The sequence below is a fragment of the Pan troglodytes genome, chromosome 5 (genome assembly GCF_028858775.2).
Source record: "Pan troglodytes isolate AG18354 chromosome 5, NHGRI_mPanTro3-v2.0_pri, whole genome shotgun sequence".
In the NCBI taxonomy this organism is placed as follows: Eukaryota; Metazoa; Chordata; class Mammalia; order Primates; family Hominidae; genus Pan; species Pan troglodytes.
In genome coordinates this window covers 121,193,466-121,218,141 of record NC_072403.2, presented here as the reverse complement: position 1 = coordinate 121,218,141, position 24,676 = coordinate 121,193,466, and the positions used below count along the sequence as shown (strand labels likewise).

Below are 24,676 nucleotides of genomic sequence, written 5' to 3'. Positions count from 1 at the left end.
ATAATTGTCTGAGGCTTTACATCTTACCTGCTTGACTAAGCTACAGCTCAGGAAGCTATTTGTCAATATAAAGAAAACAAATTAGCCTGATTTTTGTCCTGCTGAATTTACATTCTAAATCCAAGAGTCCTCTGATGTCAGAGTAAAGAAGATTGAGAGTAGAAAAAGAACAAGACAGTTCAGTGCAACCCCCACCTTGTCATTCTCCATGGATGCCCACAAGTGCAGTGGAAAGCAGCTGCAACCTACAGGTAAGAGCACAGACAGCCCTCTGAGGCCCTCTCAGTGGCTAAATACTCACACCGGGAGCTAACCCAAAAAAGTTAATTTTGACAATTAAAAAATAAGCAGAGACCTTTAGGGCTAACCCTCCTTCCCTCTCATACAAAACTTATTTATACTGGAAACATTATGAAACTTAATCCAAGCTAATGTTCCCATCAGCATCATGATTAATTAACCAATTGAAACGTTCCTTTTGTATGTGGAGTACTTAACACAATAGTACCTACAAGACTAGAGGTAGATGGATTTATTTATAAATTTAACGCTGGTAGCCAATTCCGTTAGCTTGAGAGGTGCAGTAAAAATTCTGTCTTTTTGAAAGGTAAACAAATGTTGAAAAAAAAAAACCTAATTATCTTTAGAAGTACAAAAATGTTATTCCCAGTAGAACCCCCTGTACACTGAAAGCAGCAATCATTATATGAACTGTTCTGAAATTACATTTGCTAAAATCAAGAGTGTTATTAGCCAACAAGAACATATTCTCACAGACAGGCTTTGTGGCAGGTCATGTTTGGTAGCCATGGCGTTCTGGATCTGCTTGTGCCCATGACTATTTTAAGCTCATTATCTAACCTTGCCAAGAGTGGCCTCCCTAGATGGTCACTCAGCAAACACCTCCGCTGCAGAATTTACTAGAACAGGATTAGTGCTCCAGCCCTTACCGGATGAGATGCCTTACTGCAGCGTCAAACTGCAAAAACATAACCTCCCTCCGGAGGAGGAGTGCCTGGGCCACCCGGGTAGGGTCCTGGGGGCTCTGAAGGCTGTCAATCATGTTCTGCAGCTCTTGAAGCTCAGACCCTAGAAGATGGACAACATTTTAGTCTGACAGTGTGAAATATAGGCTACTATAGCTAAACCAGTAAACCAACATTTTGTCCCATACTTGTCACCTAATCAGACTTCCCTTGTTTTGTTTGTGGGTATACTAATTATATGTTTTGCAAGACCAGCAAAGCCTTATGCTGTAGAATCAAAGGTCTGATTTATGTCTCCTTCCTTCCTCAGGAAGATAAAAATTTGCTTGGCTTTTCAGTACAATAAGAGCAGGCCATGGAAAGAAAGTTTTAAAATTTATAAGGCTATGGTCTTGAAATAGAACAAAAAGGAGAAGTGACAGGAATAGGAAAGTCTAGTCCTCAGTATATCTGTTAGGCACTTGAAACCATCAGAGATTATGAATCAGCACTCATCTCTCATTGCCATGCTATATCCAAATCAGCACTCCCTGTCACTGGCTCATGGATTAAAGAAGACTCAAGACCATCCAAAGCAAGTAAAAAACACATGTGCATATGTGTATATATAAAGATATGCACACATATGTATACATACACATGCATATACATATGCATACATATCCCTCTAGGAGATTCTAGTCATTTTAGGAGTAAATGTGAGGGATCCATATTTGCCTTATTTCTTAGACCCTTACTGCAAGAGTAGGCTACATATACATAGATTTGTATTCATTTTGGGTAAAAATCTAACTTAGGGGCCTGTGGGTCACTCAGTGCTGGGATGTGGAACCCAGCCTGAGTCTGGATGACCATCCTAGCATCTAAGTATGTATATCCTAGTTACTGGCATAGAGAAGGAGCTAGTCAGAACAGGATAGCACAGTGGAAAGTGATGAGCCCTTGGGGAACATGGTTGGGCTCACACTTACAGGGCTACCAGAATGTCAGCTGGTCTGAAATATCCCTGTGAACATAGTGATCGTTTTCTACCCTGAGAGGACATCCCTGTTAGGATTGTGAAAACTGATCACAATGCCTCGACGTGCAGTCCAAGGCAGGAGTGAGACAGGAAGCCCACAGGGCATTTCTGGAGATGCTCTATCTTGACAGCTGGTCCACATGCAAGCAGCCTTCTTTCCTCCCTAGCCAAGTACTGGGCTCCAGCATCTACCGACTGAGAAAGCAGAAAGCAGAGAGTTGTGGGAGGGGGAAGCTGTCCATGAGAGCCTGATCAGGCAGATCCAGGGCTGAGAATGGTTGCTAACATGTATAACATGTGCTCTTGGCTTTAAGAACAGATGAGCAGTCCAGATTTCATATCCATTTGCTGTTTTATACAATAAAAAATGTGTTTTATTTTTGTTTCCAGCCCGAAATAATAGAGTCCAATCAGCAAACTCTTTTATGACTCCTCTAAATCTGATAGTTCTATTGGACTGAAGAGTTCACCAGAAAAAGAGTCATATTAGAGTGAATTGTACAAGAACTTTTGTGGTGGTGGGAAGGAGGAGAGGTGGTCAGGGAGCCTCATTTGTTCAAGGCCTAGTGTGTTCGGTCTAAAAGTAATATACTCTATCAGGCTATGCAGTAACCAGGGGAAAATTTTCTAATCCTCTGCAACGACAATGAAAAAAGGAGAATATAAAATTACACATATCTTATGGTTAAAGCTGGGTAAAATGTAAATATGGAATATATTTGGGCATGGGCTAGAAGGGAGTAAAGATAAATAAAATTATTTCACTTGTTAGAGTGGCTGGCTTACAGGTGATTTTTTTTTTCTGTCATTTCCATCGTTTATATACTACTGGCAGGTGATCGCTTCCCAGCAAAATTGTTGTATGTTGATATGTAGTATTATCATTAAAATACAGATGTGGAGGCAGGACTGCCTTTCCTTTGTTATTTTACTGATCTTTAAATCCTCATTCTGACTTTCCTTCCTTTGTGGAGTCAAGAGGCTTGGTGGGAGGGGAGGTGGCAGGACAAGCAGCCTGGCGGTGGGGACAGGGCAGAGGGTTGTTGCAGGCAGCGATGGTGGTGAGGCTAGGGTGAACCCTGTGCCAGGAATCATCGGGAAAGGAGCCTTTGCTCATGTCTTTCCCAAGAGGGTCCCGTTTGGGAAGTCAGAGAAGACAGACAGCCAGGAAGCCAGAGAGAGAGGGAGAGAGAGAGGAGTCACAGTGGCCCTGTCTCTGCATGAAGACTCAGAGCTCGTACACTTCATTCCTCGTTTGTCTAGAGAGTTCCTGAAACCCTAAGTTCAGTGTGAAGTATTTGGGCTTTAATTGGCCTCCTTATCCTTTGCAAAGGAAGTCACAGTGTAAACGTCCACATTCTGATTACATCCTCTGCTTCACGTGGACTTCAAAGGGAGTTACTGGCTTTCAGGGAAGGAGAGAATTGGCTGTATCCACAGAGCTGGTCCACAGTGTCTAAGAGCTGTTTTCGTCAGTCAAGGGGAGGACCAAAAGCTGAAATCTTGAGTTTCCCTCAAGATTTGTTTTAAAAATACTTTAAAGCATACAAATCCACAAAAGTAATTTGAACTAACTAAAAATTAGAACTAACAATTTAGAACGAACTCTAAATTGTTCTGAGATGGCTTAAAGAAACAGACTCTCATTTCATCTTTTCCCTTAGTTCTTCTTGCCTCCTCTGGGAAACAGGCCAGGAACTAAGCAGCCTAGTCTTTTTAAAAGGATTATCTTGGAGGGGATATATATATTTTTAAGTTTGCTCTTTATTTTGAGCAAAGCAGAGCATGCAAAACTGTACATTTTCCCTGGAGCACAAATGTGTAACATGACAATGTGGGCCTCTCTGCATGCTTCAGAAAGCCTGGGCCCCACATATCTCAATGGTTTCTGGGTTCACAATGCAGAAATGGCAAGAAAACCATTCCCTTCTTCCTGAATTCTAGGTCCTCAACTTGGCCTCATTTCCCATTGTTCCTCAGAGCCATACTCATGGTTCGTTCACAGGTAGGTTCACTACTCTGGACTGGCCACGTGCAGTTCTGCCTGCTGCTTTCGCCAGTGTCCTTTTCTTATGTTGCTAGGACTGTCCCTCCTATTTTCTACACTGATCCAAGTCCACTCCTGTCCAGTCTGGGAAGCACCCCAGATCACCTCCCTGCAGGTTTTGCCTGGGGGCACCCTTTACGCCCAGCTGCTGTAGGACTTCCTAAGTAGTGACTTCACCAGGAAACATGGCTCTGGCTCTCTCGGTTCTATCTCATCTCCATGTAACACCTGCCTCCCCATCTCAACGGCAGGCAGGACATTTCTCTTGGCCACACTCCTTCTTCCTGTGCGTTAGCTAAAGCTCAGCCCCCACACCCTCCTGACATCCAACAGCTCTCCGAAGAGTGTCTTAGCTTATTTTCTGAGTAAGCCCCATTTACAACAGTCCCCAAACTAGTAAAAGGAAAGGACCTAAGAGTGCTTTGGAGCTTCTCTAATCGGATGCTTATGTTGAAGATTTGTGAGTCACTCTGAGAGCTCATTAGTCTGCAACAATTCTGTGCCTTCTGCTGAGGCGGCACCACTACCACTCTCCCTTCATCCTGCCACTCCTAGACACAGGCATTATCCTCCTCCCAGATCAGCACTCATGCCCTTCCGTATGTCCACATCTAAATGTTTACAGAGCCCTTCAGTGTTCCTTAGCACAATGCAAATATACCTGCCACCAGCTCCAAGGTCTCCCACAAATGTATTTCCTTTATGCACCAACCTGCCACAGGGGAATATCCTCAGATTCTCTGACATTTGTTTTAAGAGCAATTAGGTTTAAATAGGCATGTTGCCTCATTTCCTAGGCTCTTCTTGTTCTTTAAAATCCCTGGCTACTATAGTATTTTGCTATTAATTTATATTTACATGACCAGTGACATTATTTGGATGGTAGTCACATTATTAAGGCAAGATTACTTTCCCTGATTCTGATAAATGTAGCTTAGTAAACATTTTAGTGTCTTTAATTCACCTCATGTGTTTATCTTATAATATAACCTGTGCTGATGAGCACTGGGCGTATAAAACTACAGCCTCAATCATTCTTACCACAAAGACTTTTAGGTCATTGATAGCTAACCAAGGGCTGTTTACAAGCTTCTTAATAGGGAGTGATTGGCTCTGACCTTGCCATGTGAGTTTATGAAGGCCAGGAAGGAAATGGGAACGAAAGAAAACTAATATTTAATGGGGGCTTATATATCCTAGAATTTTTACATAAATTTCAATCCACAGAACATTTTTATGAGACAGATACTATCACCCCATTTTATAGATGGACAAGCAGAGACCCAGAGAGTAAAGTACCCAGCTTTCAGTAACCAAGTGGCAGAGGCAGAGTAAGAACCAGGCCTCCAGACTCCCAACTTGGTGCACTTTGGGGTATAGCCCGTGAATGCGGAATCAAGCAGATAGCTGTGCAGTGTGGAGACAGTCTATAAGACAGTTTGGACTTTTCCTTTGCCCTTCTGATTGCTGTCATTTATGAGAGTATATTGTAGTTCTGTCTTTCCAAGTATTAAGAGCTTCATAGAACTTCCAGTGAATATTGAAGGTGATTTGAATCACCTTTAATCACTCACCAATGCCCTCAGTTCCTCCCCAGTCACCTCTCAAAGGGTTGGGACTTCGAGGAAATTCAAAACATGCTGGACAATTGCCAAGCTTAGCAAAACTGACAAGGTAGGCCACGATATCATGCAGAGGAGCTATCAGCTGTAGAGTTCGCTTTAAGGCTTTAAAAGCTGCCTGTGGATAAAATTAATACAAGGAAATACGTTTTAGGAAGTTTCTAAGAGGCATATAAAAATATATGAACACTGAATGGGGATGATATCTTTAAACAAGAATATTTCAATAAACATTGTCACAGTATATACAGGATAATATCAGAAAAAGAACAATAAACCTATTGATGAACCAAGGTTACATGCCCTTGGACAAGGGAACTCCTGTAGGGGGTTAAAGCAATGTGTTTCTTTGTTTAAAGTCACTGAAGGCCATGAACACATCAAAATGTTTGTATGGCCGTCAATGAATTACAAGGGTCACAAATCAATTCATAGAAGGGACTCATATTCAGACAACAATCTTGAGAGAATACCTGTAAGCAAGGTATAGATATTTATCAACATTGTTTAAACCAACACATGACTGAAAATCAAACCATGGATCTTATGTATCAATGTCCAAGTGGAGGAAAAGTGAAAAATTATGATCTAACTGCAGAAGGTAGTATTTCCATATTTTAAAAATAAAAATCTGAAACTTCTTCAATGAAAGTAGGGGTAAGAAACCAAGGTTGCTAAACAAGATTTCACTTACAAAGAAAAATCAGAATATTCCCAAATGCCATTTTCAACACTGTATTTTATTTCTTTAGCAAATACTTATGTTTTATGTGTTTCTGTGTTTTCTTTTTTAAAAATATTGTTACCAACATTGCCCTTAATCAGTAAGTGAGTTACACAGAGCACCCCTCAGAAAACAGTAACCCTAAGTTACAAGTGTGATCTCAACCTCTCATTAACTTCAGAGCACCAGTGGGGTTTTTTGGAAGGGTTGGAAAGAAATTGAAGATTAATAAGAAATGTCAGAGGCTTGAACTAATGTGCATTAGTGACCAGGGAGAAAGAGAAATCAAAGCATAGTGAGGCCCAAGACAAATTATAATAAAGCAGAAAAGGCTGCTGTGAAAAGATTTCAGTAGTTAGATGTCTGAATAAAAGAAGGGATGTTCTCTGGAATTGATACGTTTAACCGTGAGACAAAAACCAGCCAGTTTCCATTCTGGCACACATGCAAAAAAATACAAACCTTTTCTGGCAGAGTTTTGAACATAACCAGCACTTCAGAAGAATGGGGTATGAACCATAAATTGAGGAAGACTTTTCCATCCTCTGACAGCAAACATCGTGGCCGGGGCTGAAATCTTCTGCAAGTGTTAGAAAAAAGGACCCATAGCACGCATTGCCCTCTAAACAAGAGGCATCATGAATGACCCTGTTGAATCACCACCCTCCAGTCACACAGGCCTGTCACCATAGGCCCAGCATCCACGCCCCAGGGCAGCAGCCCTTTTCATGCCACTCCCAGGTGGCCAGTTTATAAATAACTCAACAGGAAGAAGAGCAGTTAGGCTGATTTTAGCCAGAGCTGTGTGGGGGAAGGAGTGGGGATGGAGGGAGGGAAAAGGCATGGTAAGAAAGGACAGGAAGGCCATGAATTAGATGGCCAGCACCACACTAGGTGGTACATATATTATGTCACTTAATTCATCTGGCAACCTCAGGATGGATCTATTTTTGTTCCTCTTTCACAGCTGAGGAAATTGATGCCCTGAGAGGTTATGGAGATCTACCCAGCTCCGAAAAGACAAAGTTAGAATTCAAATGAATATCTCTTTGGGAGGCTGAGGTGGGTGGATCACGAGGTCAGGAGATCGAGACCATCCTAGCTAACACGGTGAAACTCCATCTCTACTAAAAATACAAAAAATTAACCGGACTCGGTGGCAGGCGCATGTAGTCCCAGCGACTCAGGAGGCTGAGGCAGGAGAATGGCGTGAACCTGGGAGGCAGAGCTTGCAGTGAGCGGAGATCGCACCACTGCACTCCAGCCTGGGTGACAGAGCAAGACTCTGTATCAAAACAAAACAAAACAAACAAAAAAAAAGAATTCAAATGCACATCTATCTGTCCCACTGTAGAATCGGGGCTCCAGAACCAGGCTCTGCTTCCTCTTGCCTTGACATCACATTTGTTGCCAGGTTCTCCAGCTTCTGGTCTTCTTTTCCTTCTTTCTTCTCCTCTAAATACCATATTATTTCTTAATAAGGTTAGTCATCTCTTCGTTTAGTCGTCTCTTTGTTGCAGGTTTATATACAAATATATTGTCCATATATGTCTGGTTTAAGGATTCAAACAAGCCCAGGTAGGTACACACCACCTGGCCTGAGAAAAGGAATGTTGCCAGCACCCTTGAAGCCTGATGTGCACTTCCCTGGTGGCCCCCAGATGAACCACTATCCTGATGATTAATTTTAAATAATTAAATTTGATTAAATTATTTATTTAGTTTATTTATTTATATTTAATTATTTAATTTAAATAATTAAAATTGATTAATTTTACATTTATCAATGCCTTGTTTTTTTTGGTGGAAAATCCTTGGTGCATCCGTGCTGCTGCAAATGACTGATTTGTGGGTTATTAGGTTGATTCTATATCTTGGTTGTTGTGAATAGTGCTACAATAAACATAAGTCTCAGGATTTTAATCAGTTAATTCTAAACTCAGGAATAAAGTATGGTCTTAGTTTGGAGAATTGCCTTTCTTTTAGCAACCACAAAGTCAAACAATTCCTGTCCTGAAACAGATCAAAACCAGCGTAATCCAGTCTCATCTCTATTATTCAGTTCACCATGCTCATTCCTGCCCAGAGGTAACAATGAATATCAAAACTAAAAAGTTGCAGGGTCTGCATCCGGGCACATGGGACTGCAATCCACATGCTGGCAGGTGCTGCTAGCAGCAAGGACTGAACCAGTCCTTCCTTGGCCTCTGAGAAGCACATGTGTCCCTGGAGCCACTGGGCTGTCTACCAAGTGCTATCCTTTACTTCTTATCTGTTATTTCCTGCCATTTCCAGTCCTGCCTGCAGTGAGCAGCCATCGGCTGAGAAGAGCAGAGATGACTGCAGAAAGCTTTAGGTGCTCAGTACATGAAGCATAGCCTGGTTCTCAGCCCCACAAGCAGACTTGCCCCTGCCCCTTGTGGATGGCCTGCCAATTATCTGGCCTGGCAGTTCCCCAACCTGCTCAACACTGTCCCCTTTCATTCTTCTTCAGCTGACCACTTCTGGGCCACACCCAAGACTTTATTATCCTCTGAAACCATATCACCTCCAAAGTCTTAACTTTCCCAGCTCCATATTTTATTCCTCCAGTTTTCTGAGTCATCCACTCTCACTAAACTTCCCTTCCTTTATTCCCCCAAAATAGGTCCCTTGACATCATCCAGTCCTCTGGTCTCCCCTTCCATCTGTCAGCTCCTTTCTGACCTCACTCCCTTCCCTACCCAGACTGGATCTCACAGTCAAGCATGCGAACCACTCTCTCCCCAGCACCTTCAATTCTCTGCTGCTTTGTACTCACAACCCACCTACCTATCAAAGCCCCAGTTCTGGGTCCCTCCAACCACTCAGCTTGCTGTTTCTGATGGCATGCTGCTAAGCACAGCTGGAGGAAATCACACTGCTAATTATACTGATGGAAATGGTTTCCAGCCTGAGGTATGTCACCCTGGAACAATCCTTTTCCTTTCCTTTGATCAGCTCTCGTGCCCATCTTCTTGTTTCATAATTCCAAGCCTTCTTTAAGGCCCCCATACCAAATTCCTGCCAGCAGATGATGACATGGTCTGCTATTTCATGATCAAATTAAAGGCCACTGCTGGAACTCCCTCCCTTTCCTGATGGCCTATTTCCCCAACCCCCACCCCTAATAGACACACACCCTCTCTTTCAACCAGGGTCAAAGTCAGAGGTGCACACCTTGGATACAAAATGAAGACAGCCTCTCCCCTCCATGCTCCTACCTTCCAGAGGCAGCTGGGAACCATGACACTGTGGTAGCAGCATGGCTAATGGAAGCCTATGACAGTGCAGAGGACGCCCAACAAGAAGCACCTGAGCCTTGTTGGGAGGCTGGTGGAAGAAATTCACAGCTGAGGCTTCTGAGCTGTGATTTCTCATCTCCCTCCATATCCCTTTGTCCCAATGACATTGCCATCTTTTCCCCTCCATTAAGAAATTGTGGTAAAATATGCATAACACAAAATTTACCGTTTTAGCCTGTTTTTGTTTTTGTTTTTTCAGAGCAGGAGTGGAAGTTTATTTAAAAGGCTTGAGGATTCTTTTGTAGTTCAATGAGCCTGATGACTGGGTGTTCACACGTGTGTGTGAGATGTGCTATTCTCGAACCTTGTTACAACGTCGTCGCATTACCTGTCTGACCTCAAACTGCTACTGGGTGGACTGCAAGAAAGGTAAAATCTGTTACTCACGACACGTGGAATTTCTGTGCCGTTTATGTGTTGTGGGGAGAAACACTCAAATTCTCCCAATACATTGCGAGTCCCATAGAACAGGCACGCATTTGATGGCCTTGAAGAAGTGTTCGTTGTATTTGCTGAACCCCCTGAGAGCCAAGCATGCCACCAACACATTTCAGATTAGTTAAGCGACAGGGCCAACCACGTGCTCCCCACGCCGCCTCTGCTCCAGGCGCGCTCACACAGCCTCCCCTAGAATTTCTCCAGGAAGCCGTTGGATAGGGCAGAGGTGGCAGCTCCGCCAGCAGCTGCTTCTTCACCGGCTGTGTCGAGTGAGAACGCCGCCTGTGCTTCCCGGAAATGGGCTTCAGCTCCTCTAAGGTCGTGGCGCAGCTGGACCCCAAGACTGAGTCGCCGTCCAGGAAGCGTGACTGGGCAACGGGGCCTGGGTCTGGCCGGGGTCGGGGCCGGGGTCTGGCCGGGGTCAGAGCTGAAACCGGAGTCCGAGTCAGAGGGGAAGCCGGGGCCGGGGCCAGGCTCCAAGAGGCCGCAGGGGTCCCAGACAGAGCTTAGCTCGACGTCACAAGGTTCGGGGCCGGGGAGGTCCCGGAGTGGGATCAGGAACCGGAATCGCTGCCGGGCGGGGCTTCAGGGCAGCCCTCGGGGCGGCGGCCGTCGCTGGGGCAGGGGCAGGGGCCACAGCCATCCCCGGCGTTGGAGGGGGACAACGCACCCCTGCCAAAGGTGGAAACCCCGGAGACCCCGTCTGCCGGCGCCACTGCCACACCGACTGCCTGGAGGCGCCGCTCTTCTTCCAGTGGCCGAGGTGGCAGGTGGACGCGCACCCCTGGATCTTCCTGCTGGCGCCCATGATGCTGACGGCCGTGCTGGGCGCCGGCTTCCTTCACCTGCCCAAGGACGAAGAGGAAGATCTGCAGGAGCAGTGCATCCCGGTGAGGAGCCCGGCCAAGGCGGAGAGACGCTTTGTGCAGGGCTATTTCACCACCAACGATTCCTACCGCCTCTCCACCTCCAGGAGGTGCACTCAGGCCAATTTCACCTGGATTCTGGTGGGCTCCCACAGCAACCCACTGCTGGAACTGGACATCTTTGCAAAGTCAGTAAATTGGACAGCACGGTGCAGGATCTACGTGTGGCACAGGGAAACGGAAGCCAGATCCAGTACGAGCAGGTGTGCGTGAGGTACAAGAGGCTCTGTGTGTCCCCCAACCCGTTCCTGGATGTCTGGCAAGTGGACAAAACGTTCGACTGAGCTACGACCACAGTGAGCATCCCTCTGTCTGATCGGCTTCTTTGGAGGACACATCTTGGGATGTAACTGGCCTAGGTAATGGGCCAGTTCCTTCTGCAGTCCAAAGCCATGTGGCTGCTGAACTGCCTGAAGAGCACCCTGAGGACAACGTGCAGAGCAAGATGGCTCACCCATTCCCTCAACCAATTTAGCAACATTAAGAACAGTCTGGCCTTGAAGAAAATTGAGGTACCTGGTAGTTCGGGTTTACAGGGAGGTCAGGAGGATGTGGGAGGGATGAGGAAGACTTGCTCCGAGAACACTAACAAAAGCACTGCATGACTACTTGATGGGGTCCTTGCCTCACAGCTGGGTTTGCTCTACTGTATTTGGTACTTAATCTGACTTTCTTTCTTTCTTTTTTTTTTTTTAAGGCGAGTCTCACTGTGTCACCCAGGCTGCAGTGCAGTGGCACGATCTCGGCTCACTGCAACCTCTGCCTCCCAGGTTCAAGCGATTCTCCTGCCTCAGCCTCCCGAGTAGCTGGGATTACAGGTGCCTGCAACCATGCCCAGCTAATTTTTGCATTTTTAGTAGAGACAGGGTTTCATCATGTTGGGCAGGCTGGTCTTGAACTCCTGACCTCAGGTGATCCACCTGCCTTGGCTTCCCAACGTGTTGAGATTACAGGCATGAGCCACCGTGCCTGGCCAATCCAACTTTCTTAAATTAACACTGTTGGGGCCGGGCATGGTGGCTCACACCTGTCCCAGCACTTTGGGAGGCTGAGGCAGGTGGATCATCTGAAGTCAGGAGTTCGAGACCAGCCTGGCTAACATGGTGAAACCCTGTTTCTACTAAAAATTAAAAAAAAATGAGCCAGGCATGGTGATGCACACCTATAATCTCAGCTATTCCGGAGGCTGAGGCAGAAGAATTGCTTGAACCCAGGAGGTAGAGGTTGCAGTGAGCCAAGATCGTGCCATCACACTCCAGCTTGGGCAACAAGAGCAAAACTCCATCTCAAAATAAATAAATGAGTAAGTAAATAAATAAATAAATGAAACCGATGGATGCCAGAAATCGTGAATCCTTGGTAACATTCAGGTCGATAACACAAATTTTGTGTCCAGCATATGAGGCTGTTCAGTACAGACATTGATGTTCATGTTTGATTTGGGGGGTTGGTTTCTAACTAAATTACAGTACTTTGAAATTCTACTTTTAGTTGAAGTTTTCGTTGGTTTTGGGAAGTCCCCAAAACTTGCTTGGAGCTCACTGAGTATATTTTTTGTGGCAGGTGGTCCACTTTACATTGCTTTCCAGACAGCTGGAATTTGAGGCAACTTCTATGACAGTGATCCCTTTGTTTCACCTGGCATACGTTCTAATCATACTGTTTGCTAATCATATTATTGTTGCTGCAAGTTCTGGATTGAAAGTATCATCTGTGAGCCTCAAGAGGAGGCTGAACTGGCCCACCCCACTCTCACCGATGATGAGGATCTTCAGGGTGGTCAGCACGTCCTCGTCTATCCTGACCCTGCTTGGCTCCGAGCCCAGCTGGCCACCCCAGGGCCCACCTCTCAGCCATTTTAGCCATTTCTAAGTGTATAGTTCCGTGGAACTGAGTACATTCACAGGGTTGTGCAACTATCGCTACCATCCATCTCCAGGACTTTTTTCATCTTCCAAAACTGAAAGTCTGTGTCCATTAAACAATAATGGCACTGCTATCTTTTCATCCACCCAAGCCAGAGATTCTGAGTGACATCCTAGATTCCTCCGTCTCCTTCAGCTTCTTATTATATCCGCCATCTGGCCTAGCTGATTTCACCTTCTAACCGTCTCTTGTCTGTACAATTTTAGTAGCTTCCTACATAATGTCACTGACAATCATCTTGCTCCACTTCTCCCAGTGACCTGAAGGACAAACACAGCCTTCTGGCTCTTTCCTCACCCTTCGATACATTCTACTTCCCATTGCTGCCCTCACATACTCTGGATATGAGTCCCACACAAGTCCACATGCTGTCTCACACCTCTGTTCCTTTGCACATGTGATTCTCCCAGCTTGAGCTGAATTTCTTTTCCCTGTCTCCCTGGAGCACTAGTTGTCATTCAAGACCCACATTAAGCATCCCCTCTTCCCTGGAGCCTTTTTTGCTCCCCATCTCCATCAACCCAATCCTTCAGATAATACTGTTTCTTGGTGGGTGCTTTCATTAAACATTTATTTTACTTTATTCTTTATCACAGTGTACTGTAATTACCTATTTCCCATTGCTGCGGAAGGACCAGCACTTGATACCAAGGCTGCCATATACTGTTGTTCAGGTTGTACCCTGAGGCAACAAGCGATGGCCAAGATCCAACCTGTACTTTACTTGCTAGAGGCTTTTCCCTGGGATGAGACCACACCTGCCCAGAGGAAGGGGTGCTGCCTTCTAATTTGCACAAAGTAGCTGTATGGGATGACAGTGGCTCTACCTGTCACAAAGTAAGAGCTCAATTAATGTTAGCATCCTCTCTCTGTTCATCAGCAAATGCAGCTTCTCCTGGAGTGGACTGAAGTGTCATCCTAGGCCCCAGACTCCAGTCTCCTCTGGGCCATGAAGGGAATGGAAGCCTCAAGGGACTTCCTGCTTAGGAAGAGGGCTCCCCTTTGCTCCTCCTCTACCGGGACAGGGGTATCTTTGCTAAACCAAACATACTACATTACAGCCTTTGCAGAATTAAGTAGGATTATAGAATTTTACGGGCTCTTCTAGTCAAGGATGGCAAACCCATAGCATGGAAATTACCTTTCTGCCTTTCCTTGAGCATGGCAGACATTGCCAATCAATTACAATTACTCTCACAAACTTGAGATGCCTCAGAATCCTCAGCAGGGCCACTAATGCATTGTTTGAACTGACATTTAGAATAAACCTTATTTCTTATCTTCATTCTAACTCAACCCCTTATTTTATGAATGAGATGAGGACCTCTTTCCTCTATGGCCCTCACTCCTCAACTCTGTCCCTTCATCTCTAGTTAACTCTGGCTTGGGATGATTCCTATTTGCCATGTCCTGAGCAGTCTTAAAAATGGCCCCTTTCCATAAAGTATTTCTTCAGCAGTCCTATTCCTTGCAATCATGCTCTAGATAACTTAGCCCCAAGAATCATAACATGTTTAACTTCAGAGAGCTGCTTCTTCAATTTCCTCAGTCATCAGATGAAGAGATTGAAAAAGCAGTGAAACAGCCTATAAACAAAGAACCCCTTTTGGGTTCAAATACAAAGATACTCTTATTCTTGGAGTATTAACTCTTCCTTTTGCCCTTTTGGACAAGAAGATCAAGGTCAAGTGCAGTAAAGGGAGCAAAGGTTTAATATTAAACTTAACATGCCTCTCCCCAGGGAGAAGTAGGGCCAGGGAAGGAGAGTAATAAACACTGAAGCAAATTACGCACCTGGGGTCAGCCTTGAGGCCCTCCTTGGAGTCTCTCAACCCCTTCTTCTCTTGTGGTTGCCCTACCATGAAAAAGGTGTCCCTGATGGTAGGAAAATCTTCCAGAAGATCTCTCAGGCTATTGCAGTATGCCATGATCTGACCCCGAAGAGCATAATGAGACATGCGGTGGTTAAACCTGAAAGTCAGAAGAGAGGATGTCCAGAAGGAGAATCCAAATTCTTCCACCTCTCACAGAAGCTCCAGAATCTACATCCCTGGAGGACTTTTCAAAGAGAGAGTACTTCTATCAAGAAGGAATTTCCATTTGGGTCAGGTGGCTGTTGCCTGAAGGCAGAGGCATGAACCCCTTCCTAATGACCCCTATCCTTCACTTCCGATGCTTCTCTGCATGTCAAAGCACAGTTTAACTTGGTTTTACCCAATAAAACTGCCACTTATTACATTCAGAGTCAGAGAAATCAGCGTGTGTTATTCACATATACTATACTTACTTCTGACAATATTCAACTATAACATCTCTCTTGACTTTTCCAATTTCATCCTGTGATAAAGGAGAATGATAGTTTTAGTAGACAATTGGCTATAAGAACTCCCCACCCTAGTACATGTGTACAAACTTAAAGCAGACTTCAAGCAGGAAAAGGCTACAGAGCTGAGACATTCTTTCTGGGTTAAGCTTGTTGGGAGGCACTCCTGTGTCTCTCTCCCGCTCCTACCCATCTTGCTGAGTATGCCAAGGATGCAAGTCCCTGACCACAGTTTACCTCACAACCATTTCTCAGGGTTGTGTTTGCAGAAAGCAATCTTCAGTGATAAGGTAATGTCTCTCTCCAGGAAAAAGAGCAGGCTTATTATAAAAGAGGTGGGTTCCCCAAGCTCAGTGCTTTTCACTTGTGACACAAGCCACTACCTGCATGTAGGCTCCTCCACACTGTCCCCGTGGGACTGACACGAACATGAAGATCACATTGCCTACTCTGCTGTGCATAATAAAATTCTTTGTCTCTGACAAAGGAGTCTTGTGTGCCTTCTGCCAGCATCCATGGAACGGTAACAGGTTAACTTATTAGCCAGTAAGTAGTCCCCAGACCCTGACAAAATTAATACAGGTAATTATATTGCCTGAGCTCTTTCTGATCTGATAGGTGTTGAATAATCCTGAAGGGCAGTTCATGAATGATTATATTTTTTCCACTTGGTCAATATTTTTTGAGAATTGCTTATTAGAAGGGACCCTTTGCTTCTATTATGGCTGAGCAGTAATTGCTGGCCCTCATCATATCCCATCTGTAGAACTAGATTAGGTAAATTTAAGTCTTTCCTTTAAAGTCACAAGCAGGGAAGAAAGCCTAGAATTATAAATCTTGTCATTCTTCTCCTAAATAACAATGTATTACCATAATGATTTTCTCATCAAAAAATTAATAATGAAATGATATTCACAAAATTAAGGAATAATTTTTACTGATTAAAGTTTTGAGTTTTAGTATTTTTCAATAGATTAGGCTAATATAAAAACTTTAAATACAAACATAGTGGTAGTGTCTGAAAAACCAAGATAACCAGATGGTTATCAGGTGACCAGATGGTTAAGAGCCATTGCTTACCTTGTCTAATCCCCGAACCCCTGTGGGTCACTCAAGAGTAGGCTAATGTTCCAGTGCAGGTGCTGAAACTAGTTCATTTAGAAAGTGACAAAACAAAATGCGGCATTGGGAAAATGCATACATTTTTAAAGCATGACTGTAATCCACTTGAACTGATTCCTTTCTACTTCTTATTGAACTTCCCTTTTCACTTCTTTACAATATATTTTCAACGGTCCTAGCCAAATAGGTTGAAAGCCTCAGATCACCAGATTCCAAGTGAAGAATTTTCATTTGCTCAGATGCAAAAGAGGACCAGAGCTTTAGGCAGCATTTCTCACTACACACTCACAGGGCTCTTCGTTCTGTTGGCCATGGTTTGTTTCCTCAGGAGGAAGGTGTTCAGCATCATGTCCCGCAGCCCCACCTTTTCCAGTTGAATAGACACAAAGGCCTCTGGAGCCCTGACAAGTGAACAGAAACATGGGAGCCCAAGGCAGGAGGTATATGGACATGGATCAGAAAGACAATGTGTATACTGGGTATTGCAGCAGGAGGGCAAGTGGCCGTGCCTCCATGGTTCTTGCCTGCTTCAGGTGTTTCTGATTATTCACCAGGGATGCAGATGTGTCACCATCCTGCTTGGGGACCCTCTGTGCCTGAAGCATGCTTCAGCAGTCCTTTCTCAGTTCTAAGCCCAGTATTTGTACTACCCATCTCCCTTTGCATTCTCCTCGACTTGACTGTAGGGATATTTAGATTGAAGTGGCCTCCCAAGGGTCCTCTTGACTAGACATATTGGTCTTAAATCTTCCATCCACACATTGGAAATGTGGGCTTTAATGCACTTGAACTCTGGCCATATGTCAGATTAACAGCATCTTGAGTAGTAGAGTTGCTTTGCCTGTTATTATTTTTTATTCTAAATTTGCCAGAATTCAAGTACAGTGTCATTGGTAGGCCCTGATAAAATACTCAGACTAATCATACTACAGAGTATGATTTACAGAGTATTCAGACAGAGTATCATACAGAGTATTACAAAGTAATTCATACTATAGAGTATGAATGTCTCTCTTTCTCTGTCATGGTGAAAAGAGATCCAGACAGAATAGGGCATCTCTGATTTATAGACATGTCTCTGGAGAGGTCGTGCCTCTCTGACAATAATTCACCATCCTATTATTTTAAGCAATGTTAGAACCTTTGTTAGAACAGTGAGGACAGGCTGGGCATGGTGGCTCATGCCTGTAATCACAGCCCTTTGGGAGGCTGAGGCGGGCAGATTACTTGAGGTCAGGAGTTCAAGACCAGCCTGGCCAACATGGTGAAACCCCATCTCTACTAAAAATACAAAAATTAGCCAGGTGTGATGGTGCATGCCTGTAGTCCCAGCTACCCGGGAGGCTGAGGCAGGAGAATTATTTGAACACAGGATGCAGTGCACTGAGATCAGGCCACTGCACTCCAGCTTTCCAGCCTGGGTGACAGAGCAAGACTCCATCATAAAAAAAAAAAAAAAAAAGGGGGGCCAGGTGCGGTGGCTCACGCCTATAATCCCAGTACTTTGGGAGGCCTAGGCTGGTGGATCATGAGGTCAGGAGATCAAGACCATCCTGGCCAACATGGTGAAACCCCGTCTCTAATAAAAATACAAAAAATTTAGCTGGGCATGGTGGCGCGTGCATATTATCCCAGCTACTAGGGAGGCTGAGGCAGGAGAATCACTTGAATCAGGGAGGTGGAGGTTGCAGTGAGCCGAGATCGTGCCACTGCACTCCAGCCTGGTGACAGAGCGAGACTCTGTCTAAAAAAAAAAAAATAGGGCAGTTCTGTGCTTCTCAATTTAAATAGATTTGGAGAATTTGGAAAGGCCTTCCTTGTGATATACACTCTTCGGAGTCTGAAAAATATACAGAGAGAGAAGAAGGGAAGTGAAAGAGAAAAGAGAAGAGGGGAGGAAAAAGAGAAGGGGTTAAAATGAGGAACTGTTCACTGTCCTTTATTGACTGGAGTATATTGGAAGGAGCTGAGCCCTCTCAGTATTCATACAAGGTCTTTATATAAGATGCTAGTCACTCTGAGAGTTTAGACTCCTTCAATCCCCCCAATACTATTTATTAATTGACTTAAAAGAGGACACTTTTATTATTCTAAGTAGTATTCCTCCTTCCATCTCACCAGGTACAGTACCTTTTGGTAGCCTGAAATCTTTCTGGAGAATGAGTAAGGGTATCTGGGACTTTTGGAGTTGGGGCTATCAGCGAGCTGTCTATGCCATTCACAATTCTGGAATATCTTCTTCTGGTTGGGCCCATTCCACCATGATTTCTCAGATCTGAACTTATTTCCTAAAATATTTTAAACCAAAGTAAATTAAATTTTTGGGCATATAAGTCCTGAAGCACTGTGGTAAAATGATCTCACAGCCACAACTGACCCCCAACACATGTAAAGGCCTGGGTACATGTGACAGGGGAGTAGAAAGAAGAGAAGAGGAGGGGAGGAGACGGAAAGGGAAAAGAGTGGAGTGGAGGAGGAGAGATACCACTTTGCACAATTAAGAGGTGAGGCACTAAGTGTGATTATTTTCGGAAGAGAGTGCAGTTGTCTAAAGTGCTCTGAGAAAAAGATCTCCATTCTACAAAGTGGCTAGATAGTGTGCTCTGTATATAGTGGTCTTTCAAGGAATACCGATAATAGTTTTCACGGCTACAAGATCTGAAAAGTTCCCACAGGGCACCTAGGCAGATGGAGGTGGGCTTTATATGCCACCATGCACAACATAATGACAAAGAAGGGAGGGAGACGGGAGATGGAGAAAAAGAGGAGAAGCAGGGAGAAGGGAATGAGGAATGGGGAAATAAAAGGGAAACTCATGTCTTCCAATATTCCAGCTCCATTGGCTATGGAGCTGCAGGGCATGTTGGATGGAACTCATTTATATTTTTCTAAACTACTCACTAAAAGAAAAAGGTTAAAGCTTTGAAGGAAAGATCATTCTTCAGTGAAAGACACAAGGAGTTACCCATAGCAGAATTACCATAGGAGACATAAGGAGAAAAAGAAAAAAGATCCTAGGTAAAAAACTCTAAGGTTTTCAACCAGATTTTTTTCTGAAGACCCTTGAGGTATCCCAGTCTCTTGGAAATAGGAGCATCTGCTAGTTCAGGGAACTGGGGAGGTCTTACAAGGTCATGAGTGAGGGGAGAGGGAAGAAAGCACACGCTCTGCAATCAGATCCTAGTGCTGACACTGAGCTGCTCATCTTGTCTCTTTTTCTTAACCTCTAAGAACCTGTTTCCTCACCCAGAAAAAGAAGGTAACACCCACCCACCCCCTATCACATGGGGCAGTGAGAGGACACCATGAGTCCACCTATTTCTATCACCTAGCTTACTGCCTGCCTGGGCCACAGAAGCTGCTGAATTAAATCATTAACTCCCTGACCCACCACCTACACTCTCCATTCCAACCATGCCCAGTATTCATACTCATCTCTATCCTCAGTTGCTTCCTCTTGTCCAAGTCTCTTCCTACAAATGTGTTCACATTTTTTTTTATTCTTTAATCTTCCTACCCTTTCAAGTTTCTTCCTCAATTCTTAAAGAGCTACTATGGCCTGAATGTTTGTGTCCCTCCAAAACTCATATGTTGAAGTTCTAACTCCAAAGTGATAGTGTTTGGAGATGGGGCCTTTGGGAAGTAATAAAGTGTAAATGAGGTCGTAAGGGTAGGGCCTTAGTCTGACATGGCGCTGCGCTTATAAAAGAGGAAGAGACACCGGGGCTCTCCTTCACTTGCTTCCCACCTGTCCGTCCTTTAGTGTGAACACACAGTGTAAGGCAGCCATGTACAAGCCAGAAAGAGAGCCCTCACCAGAAAACAACCATGCTGGCACCCTGATCTCAGACCTCCAGACTCCAGAACTGGGAGAAAATTAATTTCTACCTCTTAGTCCATGGTATTTTGTTATGGCAGCCCTAGCAGACTAATACAAGAGCAATAAACACACACTCCTTCTACACATCTATCAGCCTCTTCTTGCTCCTTTACTCTGGCACTCTAGCTTTCACTCTGACTTCATTAGCAGAACTGCTCTCAGAGTCAGCAAGAAGTTTTTGTGGCCTCATTTTAATCCCTACCCTCCGAATTTTCTCTCTACATTCAAATCTATTGCATTCCTTCTTCTTCTTCTAAAAATAATAGCTTTATTGATACATAATTGACATTCAAGAAACAACACATATTTAAAGCATTCAATTGGATTAGCTTTGGCATATGTACTCAACTGTGTAACCATCATCACAATCAAATTATGACCATAGCCACCCTTCCCACCTTACCACTTCCTTAAGCAATCACTGCTTGGCTTTCTGCAACTATAGATGAGAATGCATTTCCTAGAATTTAATATGCATGGAATCATGCATTATGTGCCCTTTTTTGTCTTCATATTATTGTGGATATAAATATTTTACTTCTTTGTGTTGCTGAGTAGTACTATTCTGTCGTATGGATACACTACAATTTGTTTATCCATTCACTTGTTGATGGGCATTTGGATTCTTTCCAGTTCTTGGCTATTATGAATAAAACTGCTATAAACATATTGTGTAAAAATGTTTGTATAGACATGTGCTTTCATTTCTCTTGGTTAAATACCTAGGAGAGGAATGGCTGGATCATATGGTAAGTATATCTTCAATTTTTTTAAGAAACTGCCAAACTGTTTTCCAAGGTGGTTGCACCATTTTGCATTGCCATTAGCAGTGTGTGAGAGGCCCAGGTCCTCCACAACTTAGCCAACACTCAGATGGTCAGTCTTTTACATTTTAACCATTCTAAAGGGCATGTAGAGGTTTCTCAATAGGGTTTCAGTTTGCATTTTGCTAACGACTAACAGTGTTGAACATCTTTTCTGCTTATTTGTCATCTGTACATCTTTGGTGACTTTTTCCTTCTTGAAATGTTCTCTTCCTTTGGCTTTGATGGCAGTGCACAATTTGTTCTCCATCTCTTTCCTTTCTTACTCCCTTCCCTTTCTTCCCCTGCACTCTTTCATTGTCTCCATCATTTATTTCCCCTTATGATGTCATCAGTCCTCTTGTTGTTTCACACTTGTAAGAGAAGCAATGTGTGTGTTTATTACAGTATACCATTTTATAATGAAGTAGTCACAAAATGCATTTTAGTCAAGAGTCATGAACATATCCTAGAAGATACAATGACTGAGTTGAATCTTGGAGGCAAAAAAATAAAATGGGAGGGTGGGATGTGGTAAAGTAAGGTTAAAATTTTCTGAGAAATATGAGTAGAAGCAGAGAGACATGAAATAGCACCAAATGTTTAGGATACTTCAAATAGAGGGCAGGAGAAGTGACAGAATAGAGGGCTGGGGTCAGGAAGTGAAGGTCTTGCATGCCTAGCTAAGGAGGTTGAGTTTTACTCTTTGATCTACAAGAAGCCACTGAAGGGATTTAATCAAGGAGGCATAGTTTCTCTGGTCACTGTGTGGAGGATAGATATGGTTGAGGGCAGAGGTAGTGGTGCAAGGCATGGACCCAGAGGGATGGAGGCCACTTAGAAGGCCATTACAGTCACACAAGTGAGATAATGAGAATTTGAACTAAGGCAGTGAGGATGGAGAAGAGGGGCCATATTCAATAAATATGTAGAGTGTGATATTGGCAAGAGGTAGTGCTTGATTGATCTAAAGTAAGAAAGCCAGAGGAGTCGAGGACAATACCCACATTTTAATCCTTTCTGACGGCTGGGCATGGTGGCTCATGCCTGTAATCCCAGCACTTTGGGAGGCCAAGACAGACGGATCACCTGAGGTCAGGAGTTCGAGATGAGCCTGGCTGACATGGCAAAACCCCATCTCTACTAAAAATACAAAAATTAGCCTGACATGGTGACATGCGCCTGTAATTCCAGCTACTTGGGAGGCTGAGGCTGGAGGATCACTTGTACCTGGGAGGCAGAGATTGCAGTAAGCCAAGATTGCACCATTGCACCCCAGCCTGGGCGACACAAGCAAAACTCCATCTCAAAAAAAAAAAAAAATCCTGTGTTACTACTCAGGTGGTGCTACCTTAACCAAGAATAGAAATACCAGAGAATTAGATGGGAGAAGAATGAGTTGCCTTTTGATACCGAGTTGAGGTGTTTGTGGGATATCCAAACACTATCTGTGAAGCATTTAGATACTCTAGTTTGGGGCTTGGGAGAGAGGTTCCATGAAGAGATGTAGATTTGAAAGTTGACAGTATATTGGAGGTTTTAAACCTCAAGAGTCGATGAGATCACCAAGGGAGAATATGAAAGGAGAGAATAGGAGTTCTAAAAAGAAGATCCAGGAAAACACCATCATGATAGAGATGGGTAGAGAAGAGGTCCCCAACTCCAGGAAATTGAGAAGGAAGAATCAAAGATGTAGAAGAGATCCAGGAGAGAATGGAGTCACAGAAGCAGAGGAAGAAGAGTATTGAGGACAAGGGAGTGACCAAGAGCATTAAATGAAGGAAAGTAGTCAAATATAACATCTTAATAATGTTCTCTGGATTTAACAATTGAGAGGTCATTGCTGACTCTAGTGAGAGCAGTTTCAGGGGTGTAGTGGAAGAGCAAGCTATATTACAATGAAAGGATATAGAGCTAGGGGGTTAAAGAACATCCTTTCAATAAACCTGAATAAGAAAGAAAGGTCATAATTAGGGTACTGGCCAGAGAAGCACATAGGATTCAGTTAAGCTTTCTGGAGAGGATGAAAACAATCTAGCCTGCACTTAAGTGGAATGTGGGAAGTACCTGTAAGTGGAAAGAGGTAATGGAGAAAAACACTGGAAGTGCAGTAGGGAAAGAAGATAACCAATGAATCAAGGCCTCAGAAAAGGAAATGGATTGAGAATGTTGGTGGGAGGCATTGAACTTGACTGGGAAGAGGAACACTTCACACTCTGTGGCTGGAGAGAAGCATGGTAGCAGGTGTAAGATACGTTTGAAGGGTGTGCATTTGAGGGTGGCAACCTGGTAGGAATCTTCGATCTCACCCCAAGCCTGTGTGCTGCATGCATTCCAACAATGCTGCTAACACCCATCCCTCCCGCTCATCCCCACAGCTGCACCCATGGCTCAGGACTTCACATCTTCTTGCCTTTTGGTCTCCCTAACTTACCTTTCTCCCCTTTAACCTGTCAAATGCAGTGAATATTCCTAATGAGAATCTCAGGTCAGGTCCTTCCTTAGCTCAAACACTTTTAAGTGTGAATTCAGCAATCACTCAACAAACGGTACTTATTATTTGCCTTTGTGTCTGTCTACAGCATTTTAAATCTCCAATAAGTGTGAATTCAGCAATCATTCAATGAATGGTATTTCCTACTTGTCTTTGTGTGTGTCTACTAGGCAGACACAAAGACAAAAAAATATACAAGGAGCCGTCCTTATAGTCAGTATAATGTGGAAAACATAATTGAACTACAAATGATTTTGTATGTAGAAAATATAGTAACTAGTGATCTGAGAGACTAGGAAAAGGCTCTCTAGGGAGATGACACCTGGGCCGGTTCTTTCAGGGCACCCACATTATAGTCCTAGCCCACCTTCCCAGGCTGTTACCCTAATGCCTCCCTACCCTTCCCAATGCTGCAGGTCTTTCCAGGCTATCACTTTCCCACCTTCCACCCCTGTCCTGTGCTCCTGTCCAGTATCTTTTAACATGTGCTCCTTGGATTGATCTTAGGAAGTGACTTATAAGCTCTTAACCTTCACTTCAACCAGAACAGCCCCACTTACATCTGTTTTATATACTGGTATTCTTTATAAGATCAAATTGACTGAGTAAAGGATTCTCTATGTCAACTGTGTATGAAAATCATAAGTGGTTATCAAGTTGGGCTTCTCGTTTTTTCCTGGTCCCCATTTGCCCTTTCTGTCTCCCATGCCTGGGTATCTGAAGGGTCTTTCCTCTACTCAGAATGATCAAGTGGTCACCTCTGCCTGCCAAAAAACTCATCCTTCAGGGTTTTCCCAAATGCCCCCTCTCTGTGCTGCCCTTCCTGTTTTCCCAGATGTGTATTCTCATTTCTTTAATCTCCTTTTGTATGGCTTGTTGAACCTCTCTGTGCCTTTGTCTTTGAGCCACTTGTGGGCCTACCCCCCTTAAACACACCAGCCTAGAGGTTCATCAGGGTCAGGAATTGTACCTCAGTATTATCTTACGAGCCTAACTTACAATAGGCACTGAATTAAGATTTTGGGGGGTTGTATTTTTAAA

At 44.0% G+C, this 24,676-nt stretch overlaps 1 protein-coding gene, 1 non-coding gene and 1 pseudogene across 2 annotated transcripts in view; 2 read left to right on the top strand and 1 right to left on the bottom strand.

Moving 5' to 3' along the window:
- LOC112204050 (uncharacterized) overlaps positions 1-24,676 on the bottom strand; it is a 190,771-nt gene that overhangs the window by 54,038 nt on the left and 112,057 nt on the right. The window contains exons 24-30 of the mRNA XM_054686851.2: positions 18,589-18,746; positions 16,748-16,859; positions 15,301-15,350; positions 14,808-14,984; positions 6,863-6,980; positions 5,629-5,794; positions 951-1,089 (exon numbers count right to left, since the gene is read on the bottom strand). Of these exons, the coding sequence (XP_054542826.2) occupies positions 951-1,089; positions 5,629-5,794; positions 6,863-6,980; positions 14,808-14,984; positions 15,301-15,350; positions 16,748-16,859; positions 18,589-18,746 (920 nt within the window). The remainder of the gene's footprint in view (positions 1-950; positions 1,090-5,628; positions 5,795-6,862; positions 6,981-14,807; positions 14,985-15,300; positions 15,351-16,747; positions 16,860-18,588; positions 18,747-24,676) is intronic.
- LOC112209685 (small nucleolar RNA U13) lies at positions 9,957-10,061 on the top strand. Its single transcript, XR_002944507.1, has one exon. It is a non-coding gene; the product is annotated as a small nucleolar RNA U13 (small nucleolar RNA).
- Positions 10,459-13,057, top strand: LOC134810245 (patched domain-containing protein 3-like; annotated as a pseudogene).